The following is a 20147-nucleotide window of genomic DNA, read 5'->3' as shown; positions in this document are numbered from 1 at the left end:
TGTTACCTTTCTTTCGTCTTGTCATTACTCATTTTGTGCTTCTTTGTAGCTGTGTTGTTGTGTGTTTGGGCCCCGTTGACACTGAATTCTTGTAGTTATCGTGTCTCTTTTATCTGCTTCTTTGTGTTTTGTGTATGTTTAAAGCAATTCTGTGTCTCTTTGTAGCCCTCTTCTGTATATTGTGTTTTTGTAGTTGTTTTGCGTCTCTTTGAAGTCTGTATGTCTGTTTCTTGCCTTTGAAGTTATGCCTTTCTGTACGCATTGTGTATCAGTTCAAAACATGCTTTGCATCTATTGAAGTTATATTCTCAAGTAATTATGTGTCTTTTGTGGTTGTTTTGAGAGTCTTTGCAGTCAGTTTCTATCTGGTTGAAGTTATGTGTCTCTTTCAAGTAATTTAGCATCTTTTTGCAGTCATTATGTGCCTCTTTTCAGGCTCTCTGTGTCTCTATTTAAGCCGTTTTGTGTTTCTGTCGTCGTTCTGTTCCACTTTTTGAAGTTGTTTGCATCTCTTTGGCGATGTTTTCTGCCTCTGTAGTTATTTTATGTTTATTTGAAGTAATTTTATCATTTATTTGAAGTTGCTTTGCACCTCTTAAAGTCATTATGTGTCTTTTTGCAGGCATTCTGTGTATCTTCCAACAAGTTGTTTTGTGGCTTACTGTGGTTATTTCAAGTCACTTTAAAGTAATTTCTCATCTATTACAAGTTGATTTGCACCTCTTGAAGTCATTATGTGTCTTTTTTAAGTTGTTTGCATCTCTATGTAGATGTTTTCTGCTTCTTTGTAGTTATTTTATGTCTATTTGAAGTGTACCCATTCCAGCTGTTGCTAATAGAGCCACTTCCTGTTGACCTCTTCACCACCACCAACAACAAACTCAGGCATTGGAGAAAGATGGAGAACGCAGAGCCAGATGAAGCTACGTCCCTCTACATTTGGTCTGTGATGGGCTGCTTGTTGCACAAACTCGATGCCCAACGGAGCATTCTCCATCGCGTTGTTTGTTTCTTTCTGACGGCGACAACAACAGGAATATCGTCTCCTTTGACTTCCGGGTCACGACCCCGGGAAAAAATCTGGAGCATGCGCAGAACGCAAAGTCTTATTCACCACGTGCTTCAGCGTCTGCAAACACGTTTAATTTGACTTTCAACCCAGTTATCTCGGGGTCTTAATCCGATCCGATCCAATTTCTTGTCAGATTAAGGTGTCTACATGCACTTAATAACTCAGTCTGATTGTAATTTAGCCAATAATCCGATCCTTTCAGTGCCATGTGACCCCACTGAGTCCATCAGCTGATCTGAGTCCTGCTGCAGACTCACATAAGACACTTCTTTAAACGCTGCATCTCAGGGCTGGTTTTTGCTATGGGCAATGTGGGCGACCGCCCAGGGCGCATCTATGTGAGGGCGAACGAGCGCCCTCACATTTATTTATTTTTTTTAAAAATCCCCAGTTTTCTAGACTACTACTTGTGAATAATGTAAAAAAAAAAAATCTGTGCAGTCATCTATGTGAACTTGTTTACATCACGTGACTCCGGTTGATTGACGGGTGAACGGACGGTGTTAATGGGAAAAGCAAAGGTAATAATGTGGAGTCATCATGGATCATCATCATGGTGAAAGACCAAAGAAGCCATCAGGTGCCCAGTTTAGAAAGAGAAGAAGAGAAGAAGAGGAGAAACGGGCAAAAGATAAAGGGATGCAGATTTCTATGAGGGACGTAGGCTATAGGCTATCTGTTAGCCTCTTGCTAATATGTTGCTATTAGCCACAACTGTATTTGAGTTTTAGTTTTGCTGAACTAGAATTATAATTTGAGACATCATGTCATGCAGCTAATTTCACCCAAAGGCAACCTGGTCTAGTTTGTGTTTGCAACACAACAAGAAGTCCTGACTGTGGATTATTTTTTTTATTGTTATAAACTATATGCTGAATTAAATAACTTCTAATATACATTGACATGATATTTTGTAAGCTACATCAAATCAAATCAAATTTATTTATATAGCACATTTCATGTACAAAACAATTCAAAGTGCTTTACATAAAATAAAAGCATTGCAGCAGGGAGTGGAAGAAGCATTAAAAATACATAAAAGAATATAAAAAGAAACAAATAAAACAATTTAAATGAATTTAAAAACAAGCAACAGTCCAGATAAGTTCAAAGATATCGTGCAGATTTCATGCATAGACACATGAGAAAAGAAATGTTTTTAACCTGGATTTAAAAATGTCTCCATTTGGTGAAAGTTTAATCTCCACTGGCAGTTTGTTCCACTTGTTTGCAGCATAACAGATAAATGCTGCTTCTCCATGTTTAGTCTGGATGTGGTTTAGCTTTTTAACTAAATTGTAGTGTGTTTCGCTTAGTTAATAGGATATTAACAAATGTTAATAAAATGTGCATTACGGTCATTTTAATTGGGTAACTGATGCATGTGTGATGGAAGTGTGATCTAACTTACATAATATTGTATCTTAATTGTAAATTCAGGGGCACTTGAAATATTTTGGAGCTGGAGCACCCACTGGTCAGGGCGTAAATGTAGCCAGGACCGCCTCTGCTGCATCTTTATCGAAGTGTTAGGAACTAAATCTGTTGGAATACTTAACAGTGATTAACATAGCCCTAAACTGATGCTTCTCCCTGAGAGGCATGGCTCCACTACAGCAGCTCCCAGACGCCCTGCTCATCCAGCGCTGCCTCCTGTCACACATTTAGATCCTCCACTTCTGTCTGAGGCAGCCAACGTTGGAGTAATTAGCTCCTCCACCTCCTCTGCTCGCCACAGCGTTGAGCAGAGGGGTTCAGAGAGAGTTTAAGAGTCAGAGCGGCGGGCGTGCCTCTTCGAATCTGTCAGAACGCTCCGTGTGGACGCAACAGAGACGGCGGCGGCGGCGCTGCCTGCAGACGCACCGCTGCATTGCCAGAGAGCAGCCGGAAAAATGAATTAAGAGGCGGAAAACTCAAAACTACAGGCCACCTGTCATTTACCGGCTAATTTCTGTCCCAGGAAACGTCCCGTCTGTGGTCATTTTCCTGCTTCACCTCTCTGAAGTCATTGCGTGTCTCTTTGAAGTTGTTTTGCTTCTCTTCTGGTTGTATTGTGACTCTGAATAAATGCTGTGTCTTTTCATCGATAGTGTGTGTCTATAGGCTATTTGTGTAATCGTAAATGTTGTTGTTTTGCATCTCTTTGTCATTTTGTGCCTTTTTATTTGTCTATAAGGCATTGTGCGTCTCTTTGGACATTGAAGCTGTTTTGTGTGTTTTTGTAGTTGTTTTGTGTCTCTTTGAAGTCTGTATGTCTGTTTCTTGCCTTTGAAGTTATGCCTTTCTGTACGCATTGTGTATCAGTTCAAAACATGCTTTGCATCTATTGAAGTTATATTCTCAAGTAATTATGTGTCTTTTGTGGTTGTTTTGAGAGTCTTTGCTGTCAGTTTCTATCTGGTTGAAGTTGTTTGTCTCTTTCAAGTAATTTAGCATCTTTTTGCAGTCATTATGTGCCTCTTTTCAGGCTCTGTGTGTCTCTATTTAAGCCATTTTGTGTTTCTGTCGTCGTTCTGTTCCACTTTTTGAAGTTGTTTGCATCTCTTTGTCGATGTTTTCTGCCTCTTTGTAGTTATTTTATGTCTATTTGAAGTAATTTTATCATTTCTTTGAAGTTGCTTTGCCCTTTTTGAAGTAATTATGTGTCTTTTTGCAGGCATTCTGTGTATCTTCCAACATGTTTCTAAGTTGTTTTGTGGCTTACTGTGGTTATTTCAAGTCACTTTAAAGTAATTTCTCATCTATTTCAAGTTGCTTTGCACCCCTTGAAGTCATTATGTGTCTTTTGAAGTTGTTTGCATCTCTATGTAGATGTTTTCTGTCTCTCTGTAAGTATGTTTTGTCTCTTTGAAGTTGTTTTCTCTCTCCTGGTCCCATAGATGACCAAATAGAAATGCAAAGAAAAACTCCCCAAACAAAATCAGACAAAACAAATGCAAGGAGATGAACAATACCAACAAACGGATGCAGAAATTGGACTAAAATTAGCCATAAACAAACACACTACTTTCTCTGTTTTATTCTATTATTACAGATGTGTCGACTTCATCTCATAAATAAGGTGCCGAGGCATCTCCACACTGCACCTAAACTGGTTTTTATTTACCTCAAACTGATTTATAAGCAGTTTAAAGCTGCAGTCTGCAACTCTTTTTCAAGCATAATGCCTGGAACTGTCCGGGGATTCTGAAAGTAGTACATTAAATACCCCAATACAAAAAAAAAAATGAGTTCTCTAGGTCCCCTATATGTCCCGCTAGGTCCCTCCAAAGCCAGCAGGTTTGTTTACAAAATTGCAGACCGGACCGGTAAAAGGTAACCAATCAGGTTTACGAGCTGGGCTCTGCTGCCTGTCAATCACCGATTGTGCACGCGCGATACAAGGTAGGCTCGTCCCCACGCTTATTTATCTAGACTATTGAACTTCATTACGGGCTAGTCTACTTACTGTGTCTTCCATGATCGCAAATGACAGGTGAGTTGATGAATGAGGAGTCGTGTGGGCGCATCTGGTGTGCACGTAGACGTGCACGAGTTCTCATGTGTTTTGAAGGGGCGGGACAGGAAGTTGAATAACTTTTTATTTTTCGGTTAAAAAATAAGCATTTCTTGCATTTTGCGACTACGGAGGTCACCGTTTTCAACTTCAAGCGTTCTGATAGATCATGTAAACTCTTAAAATGCCAAAAAGTAGGACTTTACGTATGACAACAACAAATCTTGCAGACTGCAGCTTTAATGTCTTTTATTGATCAAGACACAGATTTGAATACAAATTTAATCAAAAAATTAAAATAAATTGATGTTGATATTCATGCTTTGTGTGTGATAACATCCCCATGGTGCAGATCTCTCTCCATGTTGTGAATCCAACAAACAACAGATTAGGGCTGGGCGATTTTGAGAAAAACAATAATCTCGATTAGTGTTTGCTATATCTCGATATACGATATATATCTCGATATCTATGCAGGAAAAAAATAATAATAATAAAAATAAAGCTCCACAGCACAGAAGGAAAATCAGAGTGGCGAAATCTTGTTCATTTAGGTTCTACAGCATTAACTCGAGAAATTCGATATGTCAAAATCTTTCTCGATTTCATAAAACATCTCGAGAAATCGTAAAACTCGATTAATCGCCCAGTCCTACAACAGATTGATATTAATTATTGATAACGCTTATTTTTTCCACCCAGATCTTTCAGTTTACGACTGAGAAGACACTTCCACACTCAGTTTCAGAGACTCGAGCGTTTTCTTTACCTGAACATAGTAAGTTCCTTTAGTCTGAGCGTACATCATCAGGAAACAGTAGTCCAGGTTCTGCTTCGTCCTCCACCTGAGGAGGAAGAGGAGAAACAACACATTAACTTCCACTACGACATGCACACCTCTCAGTGAGGCAGCCACAACTAAACCCCCGATGAAACAAACGTATAAAAGCAGGTTAAATTCATGCAAATCCAGTCCAACATCTGAAGAGATGACAGGAAAACGGCGTAGACATGATGGAAAGGTGGTGAATAACCGGCAGCTTCCTCCTCATTTCCATCACCTCTTAGTGAGGGTGCAGAAGATTAAATTAGCCTCTGCTTAACTCACAGCTCAGAGGAAACACACCCAGCATGTTTCTGTCACATGATTACAGGATTAAAGTTTTAACGCCGCAGGTTTCCATCGATACCTTCAGCCCGTGCGATGGAAAAAAACAAACAAGCGGCCCATAAATTTCAGGCGCTCCCAGAAACGACACAAAGCAGTCGGCGGTGGACGGATGGATCTGTGTACAGTCGCGCTTTGGTAAACAGCAAACACACACACACACACACACAAAGCTCAATATTTACAGAGCAGACACTCAGCGTCCGACACGCTTCGTCATTTCTCTGCAGCTGCCTGATTCCTCTGTTCAAACTCTGACAATTTCTCATTTTAACATCACGGAGCCGCGACTATAGGGCTTAAAATAAAGAAGACAGATCACAGCATACTGTCAGGGTGTGGTGTAGGGAGGACACGGATGCGGACTTTCAAAAAGTAAAGGTAGATTTATTAACAAAAAGCAAAGTAACAACATAAAACGCGGCAGAGCCGGAGAAAAACGGAGCTATAAACAAAACAAAAGAACAAGGACATGGCATGGAATAAATACTTAGCTTTGACGAAAACGTGGGAATCGTGGCATGGGTTACAAACTGACATAAGATAAGGAACCAACAAACAGACAGGGGAGACCGGAAACTAAATAGGGAGTGAGAGTGATTGGGGAGTGAGTGCAGCTGAGGGAAAAAACACAGGTGAAGTGAGTGAACTAATAAACAGAGTGCAGGGAAACTAAGGCATGACAAAAACTAAAGATGGACTGAAAACAAAAGCATAACCTAAACATGAAAACCAAAAACGTGAGTCTCTGGGCGTGACACATACAGAACTGAGCTGATCCGGCCCTCATTTCTTTCTTTATTAGCAGTAAAACAGGACATAGAAGTGGTGATCTGAACACCTTTTATTCTTTAACACAGCCTGAACCCTTTTAGACAAAGTCTACCAAATGTTTTCAGGACAAGTTTTCAGCTAACAGCTCTTTGGGAATCACCTTGTTGCTGCAGAAATCCTGTTTTCTGTCTGTCAGACTGTGTTATCTTTGCTGTTTTTCATAGATGCAATAAAAGAAATGGGAACAAATGATGTGCCTGAGAGTAAAGTTTTTAGTAAGCCCGGTAATTTGGCTGCTGTTGATAAAAATCAGACTAATGTGGTGAAGAATGGAGGAAAGTAACTCCTGTTATGGATGCAAGCAAGAGGGTCAATCTATCGGGTTCATTGTGGGCAGAATTCCTTGTAGATGAGGAAAGAAAACAGTGAAATGCTCTTTAACATCTGCAGAGAAGCTAACGTGAGCAATGGATTCATGATTCAAATAACAGAATCCAGCAGAAAACAAACTGGGTTACACTGATAATAAAGAAAAACCCAACTTCTGTCAGGAGGATTTCCAAACAGTGATCCAGATTTCTCCGGATCAGGTGGATTTATGTTCACACCTCTTAATTTCCCTGAACAACAGAAGCCGACGGGTGGAGAGCAGCTACTGCGAGGTAGGTTCCTCACAGGCCTTTAAAAGCTGAGGAGACGGGAAGAAAGGTTATCACATCCTCAGCAGATGCCTGGAGAGGGCGGATTATTCTAAAATCAGAGAAAGAGGATGACATTCAGAGTCAGATTTGAGACTCAGCTTTGGTCCTAAAGATGCTCAGTTTCTGCAGTTTATGAAATGGAGGTGAACCGAAAGGCTCAGCGGGAGCAAGTCTGCGTTTTTATATCGCAAATGATTAAGAATGGGCGAGTTAACTCGTTATTATCGCGTTAACGCATTGGTTATTTAACGCTAATAAATATTTTATCGCGCATTAATGCAGATTTATTTTATTTTATTTTAAAAAAAAATAAAAATAAAAACATTTCGGGGGGCTTTTGTGCCTTTAATGGATAGGAAAGTTCAGAGAGACAGGAAGCAGGGGGCAGAGAGAGGGGGAACGACATGCAGCACAGGGCCGTCCGATGCGGGACTCGAACCGGGGCCAGCTGCACCGGGGACTATAGCCTCTGTACATGGGGGCGGCTGCTCAACCCACTACGCCACGGACCACCCCTGTTTTATTATTTATTTTATTATTGTAAAAGTCTGTTGCTCACAGGCTTTTATTTTGTAAAAGTCTGTTGCTGTCTGCTGCGGAACCGGAAAAGAAAGTAATCGTCGGATCCACCAAACATGGAGAAGGGTACGGAACTTTTACTCGGCCATTTTCATTTTAAAGTTCTTCCAGACGGCGGAGTCGACAGAACCAAAGTCATCTGTAAACACTGCCAAGTTGAATTGTCTTCTCAGCGTAGTAGTTCCAGTCTAAAATATCACTTAAAGGCAAAACACACAACTGATAGCAGCAAGTCATTCAAGGAAACAGACAGTGGAGCGAGGCTTCTACATAAAAACTACAGAAAGATGCTGATGTTAAAAGTGTGTTTGCACAACAAATGTTATGGCACTTTCATTCATATGGCAGCACATTTAAAATAAAACTAAATGCTAAAAGCTATACGCTACTTTTGGATTCATTTTGGGATTCTGCGTTCAAATGCGATTAATCATGATCAATCAGGGAAATCATGTGATTAATTAGATTAAAGATTTTAATCGTTGCCCAGCCCTACAAAAGTCTCCTGGAAACAGAACTGCAGCTGCCTGAAAGGAAAGAGGAGCCACAGATTCCTCTAAAAGTCTTCAGTTTGTCAAGAATCCGAGCGGTTTCAGCCGGGTTCCAAAAACCACAAGAACAAGATAAGAAGCGAGACACTGAAAACATCTGTCTGATCAGGGAAATATTAATCCAGATGCTGCACAAACGCAGCTGATGATCACATAGCTCTGAAACCGTGTCTGCTCTGTAGAAAACTGAGGATCAACCCGGCTTATAACAGGCCAAACCCAACCAGAGGAGAAGCCTCGCATGTGATGAACACATGAGGTTTCACTCCTTCAGCGCAAAAAAAGCCTCCTCCCATCCCATCCTCAATTTCACTTTATTGTCCCATAAATAAATGGCTTCCCCTCCTCCAGCAGCCCGCTCCTAAAACAGAGGTTTAAAGGCTTTTTTTTTTTACTGCTGGGAGTCAATAGCCTTTTTATAATCCCACTGAGGTCTAAAAACAATCCTGGGAAAAGAGGCTTTTATAGGAAAAAATGCAAAGTTAACACAGAAGCAGCCTTGTCTGGGCAGTCTGGTCTCTCCTGATCAGCGGAGTGGAGCGCCCCCCCCCCACCCTCAGTCCTCAGATAAAGAAGACAGCAGGAGTGTGACCACAAAGACATCATTCATCTTTCACATCCGCTAAAAAACTGGATTTTACGTCCAAAACCAAGATCAAAGATCAAAGTGGAAAATAATAAGTCTGAGGCTCTAAAACTCGAGTTGCTTTTAAATGTTTACCGACTCCTGCTCGCTCTTAATGTGCCCTGAATCTTTATGTTAAGGATTTTTATTGTCCACTTTTAAAACTCATCTTAAGACACATTTTTTTATTCTTTGGCTTTTAACATGTTGAGACTTTTGCTTTTATTTTGATTTTCGTCGGTGCAGCACTTTAAAGCACTGCTGTTGTTTTAAAGTGCTTTAAAATCTTTAAGTCTTTAATGTCTTTATAAATAAAGAAGTAGTAGTTGTAGATGTGATGAGAGAACTTGTTCACGTTTGTTTAGAGTTCGATCTGATTTTACCTTTATTAGCTCTTCATATTCTGGTTTATTCTTTGCTCTGTTTAGTTCCTCGGTTTCTACGTCTCGCCCACTTTTTCTGTCGTAGTCTGTGACATTTGCTTTGCTTCTGTGAGCTGTTTACTTTCTTTATTCTTTGTGTGTTCAGTTTGAGGGTTTAGTCCCTTTTTTGAGACTCTGTTTCTTTCCCTCGTTTCGCTTCATGTGTTTATTCTGTTGGCATTTCTGCTGATGTTTTCTTGTGTTTCCGGTTCGGTTTTTAGTTGTTTTCTCAGATCTTAGCTCAGTTTCTCCTTCAGTCCGCCTTAGTTTTTTTTTTTTTTCACTTTTACTTGAGTAAAGAGGTCAAGTTGATACTTCAACTTTTACCAGAGTGTTTTTAAACTGCAGTATCTATACTTCTACTTAAGTAACAAATGTGTGTACTTTTGACACCACTGATTTTCACAAAATAAAATACCCGTTGCCTTTTATCATAGGGAAAGCCATTAGGATACAATTGGTGCTTTTGTTTTGAAAACAGGAAGTGAACCTACCCTCGTTGTAGCTAGCTTGAAACTGCCGTTTTGACAGGAAATGACGATCGGCGACGTCACGTTACGTTGCATCTTGGGTAGTTTGAGTATGAGTTGTAACCTCATGATGCATACCCAACATTTAGGAGAATCTAGTATGCATCAGGGAACTTCTCGCATACTCAAACTCGCATACTAACTCAAAAAGTTAGTAGGAGTAGTAGGAGAAGTATGCGGTTTCGAACACAGCCATTGTCAGATCCTCGCTGTTGTTACGCCGTCTGTTCCCCGTTTCCTGGTCCTTTGTCTGTTCAAATAAAGCCTCCAGTTCACCATCCCTCCACCTCTGCTGGTCGTCTGCATTTGGGTCCTCATCAACCTCTACAATCCATCAATCCACAATCAATCAGACTTGTTATATTCATATAATCTATTGCTAGGTACAGCGCCGGGGGTCGAAAGGGTCAAAATGTCTTAAATAAACAGACTGTTAACATTCTGAAAGACTAACAAAGATTAAAAGTTATTACAAACTAACAATTACTGCACAAAAGACTTAATGTATGAATGAGTATTTAGATGCAAAGTGGTCACAAAACAGCAGGAAAAAAATCTAAAACAACACAGAAATGAAACATAAAAGAAGAAAAAATAAACCACCAAAAACTAAAAAAGTCATAAAGACACTTAAAACAACTAAAAAGAGACCAAAAATGAACAAATAAGAGTCTAAGGGCCCAAAATAACCAACTTCTAAATAATCTAAAGGCAAATTGAGATGCAATATGACCATAAAGAGAAACTAAACACACAAAAACTACCACAAAGTGACAATGAACCGAACACAGAGACAGAAAAGAACCAAAGACGCAAACCAAACACAAGGGAACTCAAAACTTTAAATATCTTTAATGTCATTTCATTCTTCTCCAAAGACACAACACGACCAGCATGATGTGTCTTATTATCAACAAAAAATCTGCTCAGCACCGACTTCCTGCTGTTTTATTCAGCCGTCTACGAGCTGAGAGGTGAGGCCTAAACAAGCAGCTGTTAGCATGCCAGGCCGCCCCTCCGTCCTCCCTCTGAGAGCAGCTTCAGGTCATCAGAAACACAACCGAGTCCAAACTTTTAATGGGATTCTCCTCAGAGAGCAGACGGCCCGGCGGGAGTTAAACTGTTTGTTTTCTGCTCACCGCTGGAGGGGCGACATGTTGGAAGCCTTTTCCTGTTGAAGCACACAGCTTCACCTCATCAATGACCAACGACTCTGATTCCTGAAAACATCTGCTGCAGATGGAAACACTTTAAAGGTGCACGTCAAGAGCACGGAATCCCTCAAAATGGGGTCTTTAGTTTGGGAGAATCGATCCCTCATTGTTTTCAGTCACAACTCTTATTGGTTATTTCATTATTGTGACGACAAACCAACTGGTTATTGACTGGATGTTGATTCATTGGTGCTCCTGAAACCTGATGTGCTTCCCCTCAGTCATGCTGTTCCTTTGGTCAGCGGAGAACTTCTTTATCTCCTCCTCGTTTAAAACCGACTCAGACTCGAATTATGCTGATCACCGATGACTTATGGCAGAGATACTCATTGCGCGGCTCCTCAAGCTCTAATTGGCGGCTCGCACTCGCATAGTAGCTTAAAACAATATGGTAACAATAACAATACATTTTTTCAAATAACATACAGCGAATACTGCACAGTATTAAGTATTTTTATTGAGTATTAATTAAGGCTTAATGGTGTTTCCTAAAGGGGGAACTGTTAAACCTGGCAACGCAGCCCGCTTAAACCACCTCACACTTGACCGCAGTGCAGCTAGCTCCTTTAGCCAGCGCGAGATGCAGGCACAATGGATTGGTTTTTAATTAAAAAAGGGCAAAAACCAGCACAAAAACCATGCTCATCCTGAATGTCTCACTATGATTACAACTACAAACTACAAATACAACATGAAGAAAGTCGAGGACATGCACGCCAGCTTCTGCTCATCCCAGTATTAAGGTAAATGTGGTCTGAATTGAAAATGTCTTGGCTGTGTTGTTTCTTTTCTTGTGGGATGTTTTATATGTAGAAATTCATATTTGCAAAATGGGGACTTTAGTATGTTGGTGTAAAAGTGTCTCTTCCCTTGATTTTGTTCTGCCAACGTGGCTCTTGCGAAAATAATAGTGAGTATCGAGTATCGCTGGCTTATGGACATGAAATCGCTCGTGAGAAGTATAGATCCGACGGTTATAATGATCACACAGTTACGACCGGCTTCACGCACACCTTCACAGGTGCAGCCTGGGAAGCCAATTAGAGCAATTAACCCCTGTTTTAACACCTCTGTTCAGGGTGGAGACTTAGAAAGTGCTCAACCCCACCCTTTTGGTGAGGTCAGCAGCTAAATTCTGCTGGAACATTAGCCTCAGACAGAGCCTCAGGCATTTTTTTGCACATATCTCGGACTTTAACCTCTGCACATACATATATTTACTTTACTTTATTTTGCACTCTATTTTATTCTATATGTATATATTTTTAATCTTATTTTGTATTTTAATCTTGCTTATATATTTTATTTGATATTCTACTATTCTAATTTAGGAACTTTTAATTTTACTTTAACTTTCCATTAATGTTACTTTGCTACCTAGTTTATATTTTGTATTTTGTGGACGGCGCTCAAAGGTAATTTCACTGCATGTTGTACCGTGTATAACAATGCATGTGACAAATAAAACTTTGAATCTTGAGTTTATCCACTGGGCTCTGATATCCTCTGAGGCTGCTGCTGGGTGGAAGATGTATGCTCCTCAGAGCAGCTGACAGCAGAACATTTCCACCAGAAGCTGGCTTCATCAGAACAGCAGGGTGGATGTGAGTGGGAACACTGAAGTGTATTGTTGGACTTGTTTGGCTGGATCTCATGACACTGTGATGCATTTTCTCTCTGCAGTGAAATAAACTCCAGCAGGACAGAAGTCTCGTAGAGACAGTAGTTTACAGTAGCTGAACCTCTTTATTTCCCCTCGTATGAGCTCTGACAATCATCTTCCTGTTGAGTTTCTCCCTTTTTTTCCTTATGAAGCGCAGCGTCCTGACAGCGTCTGTCAGTAAAAGCTGCTCTCATCAGGACTGCTGACTCAGCAGGAAGACAAATTGACGGAAGCCACAGGAAGGAATCAGGCTTTTGGAGAAAAGAATAAAGTTTAAAACCGGTTCTCTGAAAATAACTCAGCAGCAACCAGACAGGTAGACAAAGAGGAAGAATCTTTTTTTTTTTAAGGACACGATAAAGCTGAGAACTGAGGTTCACAAAGATGTGACAGCGAAGATGTTTAATTAAGACAAACTGACGATATTTACGGTCGGATTTCATCAGAAACAATAAAGACAAACTTCTGAAATCACTCTGAAAGAAGCAACGAGGTCAGTTTTGTTATCATTTCCGATAAATCCGATCTGTTCGTCCTGTTTTAGTCTGTTCCCACAACGCTCAGCAGGTGACAGTTTTTAATCAGGAAACAGCAGCAGAGTGGGACCCAGAAAGGAGAGACAAAATAAAATATCAGTGATTCCTACATTAACTTTGAGTTTTACTTCACTACAGACAGTCTGAACTCAACTTATTTCCTCTTCTGTCTCATCAGCTTCATTTCATCTGTTAATAAACGTCCATTTTTACATTTCACACCTGCAACACGTCCCATAAAAGTCAGGACGGTAAATCTTCTCCCACTTTGTAACGTTTCCTTCTCCCAACACTTAAAGACGTTCTGGCATTGAGGAAACCGAGTGATGAAGAGTTCCAGCTGTTATTTTGTTCCATTCTTCCTGCAAACACGTCTTAAACTGTGCAACAGTACGGGGTGGTGGTTGTTTCAGAATGGAGGCTGCTTTTGGACCAAATCATGGTTACAATAGTTTGAACTATTCTCATTACGTAGCTTTTATCTGATTAACAGCCCTAAATTGCACCGTTCCAACTCTTTCTGGTGTGTTGGAGGAGCTCCTCCAGATTAATTGAATAGTTATAATGAATATATAATGAGGCAAAGGGACCTTTCTGGGCTGGAGACAGGAACCACACGCTCCACCCTTACTTCCTCCTCCAGTTCAGCCACATCCAGAGAAGAGAGGACCTGAGGTCGAGCTCGAAGCACCTCCAGAAGGTCACCTGTGACCCGCTGCCTCACCAAGAGGGCTCAGTGTCACAGTGTGTGGGGTTACATGGCACTGAAAGGATCGGATTATTGGCTAAATTACAATCAGACTGAGTTATTAAGTGCATGTAGACACCTTAACCTGACAAGAAATTGGATCGGATCGGATTAAGACCCCGAGATAACTCGGTTGAAAGTCACTCTAAACCTGTTTGTAGACGCTGAAGCACGTGGTGAATCAGACTTTGCGTTCTGCGCATGCTCCAGATTTTTTCCCGGGGTCGTGACCCGGAAGTCAAAGGAGACGATATTCCTGTTGTTGTCGCCGTCAGAAAGAAACAAACAACGCGATGGAGAATGCTCCGTTGGGCATCGAGTTTGTGCAACAAGCAGCTCATCACAGACCAAATGTAGAGGGACGTAGCTTCATCTTGCTCTGCGTTCTCCATCTTTCTCCAATGCCTGAGTTTGTTGTTGTTGTTGGTGGTGAAGAGATCAACAGGAAGTGGCTCTATCAGCAACAGTTGGAATGGGTACAGCGCCACCTATCATACCGGGGTATGACACGCTTTGTGCCTGTGATTTAATTAATTCATCGCCATATATCCAAACATAATTACCCTTGCTCAACTCAGTCTTATTGTAATTTAGCCAATAATCCGATCCTTTCAGAGCCATGTGACCCCACTGAGTTGTGGGGCCTTGCAGGATTGAGGAGGTGAAGACCGGCGAAGGGTCTCTGAGGCTCTTAATTGATCAAACTGTGACACGAATAACAGAAACAACAGACAATCCTCTGGGAAAAACAGGCAACAGTGAAAAGAAGTGACATGAAAAATGGTCCGACAAGGATCTGGGAGTAGATAAACTGAGGGAAGTTCTTCTGATCTGAAGTTAAGAGGTGATGATTAACAGGACCTGAAGATTTCAGGTTGTGATTTTTTATGTTACAGCAGCAAATGATTCACTTCACACTTTTATAAACAGAAACTCTTCTAGTGAAAGCAAGTTTTCTTTCTTTTCTGAAACCACACACATAAAACTGGCTCATGTCGGCCGAGTGCAACACACAAACCTGACTCTCTCCTTCGGGTCTCCAAAAGACTCTCGGAGTCGTGAGAAGTCGGGGTAGAAGTGGACGGACGGAGAGACGACCTCCAACAGACCCGACTGAATCTCTGCTGGAAAACTGAGAAAAGCACAGAGAGAGTCAAACAAACGGACAAACCAGCTGTGATAAACGTTCTCACAGACTTTTATATTTGTTGCCGTGGTAACGGCATCCCATCATGCAGGTGAACTTACAGGCGCTTCAGGTTGTCTGCTACACTGCCGGCGTACTGCTGGTCAGACTGTAAACACACAAACACAGTCAAAGTTCAGCTGATCTGTGACCCATGTTTCCAGGACAGCGTTTAAAAATTAAGTTTAAAAGTTAAAGTTAAAAAAGAAACAGTTTTTACTCCCTTAATGTGGCTTCTTGTTTTGTCTCTCTTTGATGACACAAAGCAACATCAAAGAGACGCAAAGCAACATCAAAGAGACGCAAAGCAACATCAAAGAGAAAGTTTTGTATCTCTTTGCGTATCTTTGTTGTTGCTTTGTGTCTCTTTGATGTTGCTTTGCGTGTCTTTGATGTTGCTTTGCGTGTCTTTGATGTTGCTTTGCGTGTCTTTGAATTTGTTTTGCGTGTCTTTGAATTTGTTTTGCGTGTCTTTGATGTTGTTTTGTGTCTCTTTGATGTTGTTTTGTGTCTCTTTGTTGTTGTTTTGTGTCTCTTTGTTGTTGTTTTGTGTCTCTTTGATGTTGTTTTGTGTCTTTATTGTTGTTTTGTGTCTCTTTGATGTTGTTTTGTGTCTATTTGATGTTGTTTTGTTTCTCTTTGATGTTGTTTTGTTTCTCTTTGATGTTGTTTTGTTTCTCTTTGATGTTGCTTTGCGTCTCTTTGATGTTGCTTTGCGTCTCTTTGAATTTGTTTTGCGTGTCTGAATTTTTTTTGTGTCTCTTTGATGTTGCTTTGTGTCTCTTTGATGTCGCTTTGTGTCTCTGTTGTTGCTTTGTGTCTCTGTTGTTGCTTTGTGTCTCTTTGATGTTGTTTTGTGTCTCTGATGTTGCTTCGTGTCTCTTTGATGTTGTTTTGTTTCTCTCTGATGTTGCTTTATGTCTCTTTGAATTAGTTTTGCGTCTCTTTGATGCTTTTTTGTGTCTCTGATGTCGCTTTGTGTCTCTTTCGTGTTGTTTTGTGTCTCTCTGATGTTGCTTTATGTCTCTTTGAATTTGTTTTGCGTCTCTTTGATGCTTTTTTGTGTCTCTTTGATGTTGCTTTGTGTCTCTTTGAAGTTCTTTTGTGTCTCTTTGATGTTGCTTCGTTTCTCTTTGATGTTGTTTTGTTTCTCTTTGATGTTGCTTTGCGTCTCTGATGTTGCTTTGCGTCTCTGATGTTGCTTTGCGTCTCTTTGAATTTGTTTTGCGTGTCTGAATTTGTTTTGTGTCTCTTTGATGTTGCTTTGTGTCTCTTTGATGTTGTTTTGTCTCTTTGATGTTGTTTTGTCTCTTTGCTGTTGCTTTGTGTCTCTCTGTTGTTGTTTTGTGTCTCTTTGATGTTGCTTCGTGTCTCTTTGATGTTGCTTCGTGTCTCTTTGATGTTGCTTTGCGTCTCTTTGATGTTGCTTTGCGTCTCTTTGATGTTGCTTTGCGTCTCTTTGTTGTTGTTTTGTGTCTCTTTGATGTTGCTTCGTGTCTCTTTGATGTTGCTTTGCGTCTCTTTGATGTTGCTTTGCGTCTCTTTGATGTTACTTTGCGTGTCTTTGAATTTGTTTTGTGTCTCTTTGATGTTGCTTCGTGTCTCTTTGATGTTGCTTCGTGTCTCTTTGATGTTGCTTTGCGTCTCTTTGATGCTTTTTTGTGTCTCTTTGATGTTGCTTTGTGTCTCTTTGATGTTGCTTTGTGTCTCTTTGAAGTTGTTTTGTGTCTCTTTCATGTTGCTTTGTGTCTCTTTCATGTTGCTTTGTGTCTCTTTCATGTTGCTTCGTGTCTCTTTCATGTTGCTTCGTGTCTCTTTCATGTTGTTTTGTTTCTCTTTCATGTTGTTTTGTTTCTCTTTCATGTTGTTTTGTTTCTCTTTCATGTTGTTTTGTTTCTCTTTCATGTTGTTTTGTTTCTCTTTGATTTTGCTTTGCGTCTCTTTGATGTTGCTTTGTGTCTCTTTGATGTCGCTTTGTCTCTGTTGTTGTTTTGTGTCTTTGTTGTTGTTGTTTTGTCTCTTTGTTGTTGCTTTGTGTCTCTCTGTTGTTGTTTTGTGTCTCTGTTGTTGTTTTGTGTCTCTTTGTTGTTGTTTTGTGTCTCTTTGATGTTGCTTTGCGTCTCTTTGATGTTGCTTTGCGTGTCTGAATTTGTTTTGCGTGTCTTTGAATTTGTTTTGTGTCTCTTTGATGTTGCTTTATGTCTCTTTGAATTTGTTTTGCGTCTCTTTGATGCTTTTTTGTCTCTTTGATTTTGCTTTGTGTCTCTTTGAAGTTGTTTTGTGTCTCTTTGATGTTGCTTTGTGTCTCTTTGAAGTTGTTTTGCGTCTCTTTGAAGTTGTTTTGCGTCTCTTTGAAGTTGTTTTGCGTCTCTTTGATGCTTTTTTGTCTCTTTGATGTTGCTTTGTGTCTCTTTGAAGTTGTTTTGTGTCTCTTTAATGCTTTTTTGTGTCTCTTTGATGTTGCTTTGTGTCTCTTTGAAGTTGTTTTGTGTCTCTTTGATGTTGCTTTGTGTCTCTTTGAAGTTGTTTTGTGTCTATTTGATGTTGCTTTGTGTGTCTTTTTTGCTGTTTTGTATCTCTTTAAAGTGATTGTTTCTTAAATCCTTTTGTATTCATGTTGTACCTCTTTTTGGTATTTGTGAGTCACTCTGCAGTTATGGGGACTTTTGACTGAGATCATCAAAACACTTTTTAGTTCTGTCTGCACCAAATGAAACACACGCACACTTTTCACACTTGAACATCAACAACAACTTGAGCAATCAGTGATGTCAGAGCTCAGCCTCCTGCACGAGCCAATCAGAACCAAGACTGGGCTCCCGACTGGGACCGACTCATTTGGCTGTGAAGGTCAGTGTGCGGTCACACACGTGTTTTCAGCAGCTGAGCTTGGCTGTGGTTTGTTTTGGCGACTTGGAGGTGCCAGCCGGGTGGAGCTTACCACAGAGCTCCATGTTAACGAGGAGCAGACGTAGTCAGCGCTGATCAAGCTCTTCACTTTCTACTGTGTTCATTTAATCAAAGTTATTTTCCTGTATCGACACTGGAAGCTGCTCCAATGCCTAGTGTTGTTTCATGTGGGCTTTTTGATCCAAATAGAAGGAAAAAACACAAGTTTTCCTTCTGAGATTTTATTTCCCTGTGAGAGGTCAAACTGAAGCCACATTCATAACATCAACTGGTCAAAACTGGTATGTAGCTGTTTCTCCGTGGATCTACAACGTCTTTTCCTTTTCGGTTAGCTTTCTGAGTCAGTCCGTCCACCAGTCTTTTTTCTGTGTCTACTTTAATTTGGTGTTGCACTTCCTGTAAATAATTTTGCAAATCCTGCCTCGGCAGCGCCTGTTTGTTTAATTTTATTAAAAGCATCATTCATCTTCCACACTCTCGCATGCTCGTCTGGTAGTTTAGCATTTAGCAGGTCTAATATGCACAGATATGTTTAATTTTCTGCATTTTCCCCTGTATCTAAAGCTGGTAGACAGTACTTGAAAGTTTAAAACCTGCTTATAACCTGTTTGTGTCCTGAGCAGCAGAGCGTGGCTGTACCTGACAGTTAAAGGGTTGCTGGAGATTTATGAATGAACAAAATGTGCCATCTTCCTCCTGCAAAAATACACCAAACAAAGTGCACATAATACTGTGGGACGCCCAGCTCAGCAGCAAGTAAAGTTCCTTCTTTGTTAAGTAAAGTAAATGATGGTATTGCCATGCTGGGTGTTCATTTTAAACTGCAGCGCGCCAGATGTCGGTGTCAGCTGTGGTGAAGCATGTCACAGATGACATCGGGTGACAGAGTAAGGTCAGTTCAAAGCTAAATGTAAAGGTGTTCCAGCATCTTTAGCCACCCCCTCTGCGGATGAATGAAACTAACAAACCAGACAAAGAGCTAATTCTAACCCAACCAAACTCAAAACACATACAGTCACCAACCAGCTGTTTATTGGTAAACAGCATTTAGCTGTTATGCTGCAAACGAGTGGAACAAACTGCCAGTGGAGATTAAACTTTCCCCAAATGGAGACATTTTTAAATCCAGGTTAAAAACATTTCTGTTCTCATGTGTCTATGCATGAAATATCTTTTAACATATCTAGACTGTTGCTTGTTTTTAAATTAATTTAAATTATTTTATTTGTTTCTCTTTACATTCTTTTATGTATTTTTAATGCTTCTTACACTCCCTGCTGCAATGCTTTTATTTTATGTAAAGCACTTTGAATTTTTTGTACATGAAATGTGCTATACAAATAAATTTGATTTGATTTTGATTTAAACTGTGCATCAATTAGACAGCATGGCCTATGCTGATGATATTCAGCTGTACTTATCTATGAAACCAGATGATACCAATCTCAGGGTGGGTGAAGGGTTGGTAGGACACGGATGCGGACTCAGATGTAAAAAAGCAAACTGGGTTTATTAAACAAAGAAAGGTTAAACAAAAGGCGCGGCTGAGCCGAATATAAAAAAACCTAAACTGTGGAATAACTACTTGACAAAACAAAACAAAAACACTTGATATAGCATGGATAAATACTTAGCTTAAATTCGGGGTCGTGGCATGAGGGGACAATCAGGACTCATGGTAGGTGTGTAGGTATGGTAAGGAAATCACAAAATGACAGGGGAGACTGGAAACTAAATAGGGAACTGGGAGTGATTAGTGACTGGGTGCAGCTGGTGGGGAATGAACAGGTGATGTGCGTGAAACTAATGACCAAGCGTGGGAAGTGAGGGGAAACAGAATGGCAAGACTAAAAACAAGAACTCAAAACCAAGACATAACCTAAAACATGATAAAACATAAAACATGGGGAAAGTCCCGTGGGCGTGACAACCAATCCATTGGTTAGACTACAACCATGTTTTAAAGACCTGG

The 20147-nt window shown here is 40.3% G+C and overlaps 1 protein-coding gene across 1 annotated transcript in view; it reads right to left on the bottom strand.

The window, feature by feature from the left end:
• LOC142398019 (alpha-1,3-mannosyl-glycoprotein 4-beta-N-acetylglucosaminyltransferase B) overlaps positions 1-20147 on the bottom strand; it is a 131518-nt gene that overhangs the window by 34896 nt on the left and 76475 nt on the right. Inside the window, exons 5-7 of the mRNA XM_075481959.1 lie at positions 15328-15374; positions 15098-15211; positions 5338-5413 (exon numbers count right to left, since the gene is read on the bottom strand). Coding sequence (XP_075338074.1) covers positions 5338-5413; positions 15098-15211; positions 15328-15374 — 237 coding nt within the window. The remainder of the gene's footprint in view (positions 1-5337; positions 5414-15097; positions 15212-15327; positions 15375-20147) is intronic.

Source organism: Odontesthes bonariensis, chromosome 13 (genome assembly GCF_027942865.1).
Source record: "Odontesthes bonariensis isolate fOdoBon6 chromosome 13, fOdoBon6.hap1, whole genome shotgun sequence".
NCBI lineage: Eukaryota > Metazoa > Chordata > Actinopteri > Atheriniformes > Atherinopsidae > Odontesthes > Odontesthes bonariensis.
This window is presented reverse-complemented; position numbering and strand designations above follow the sequence as displayed.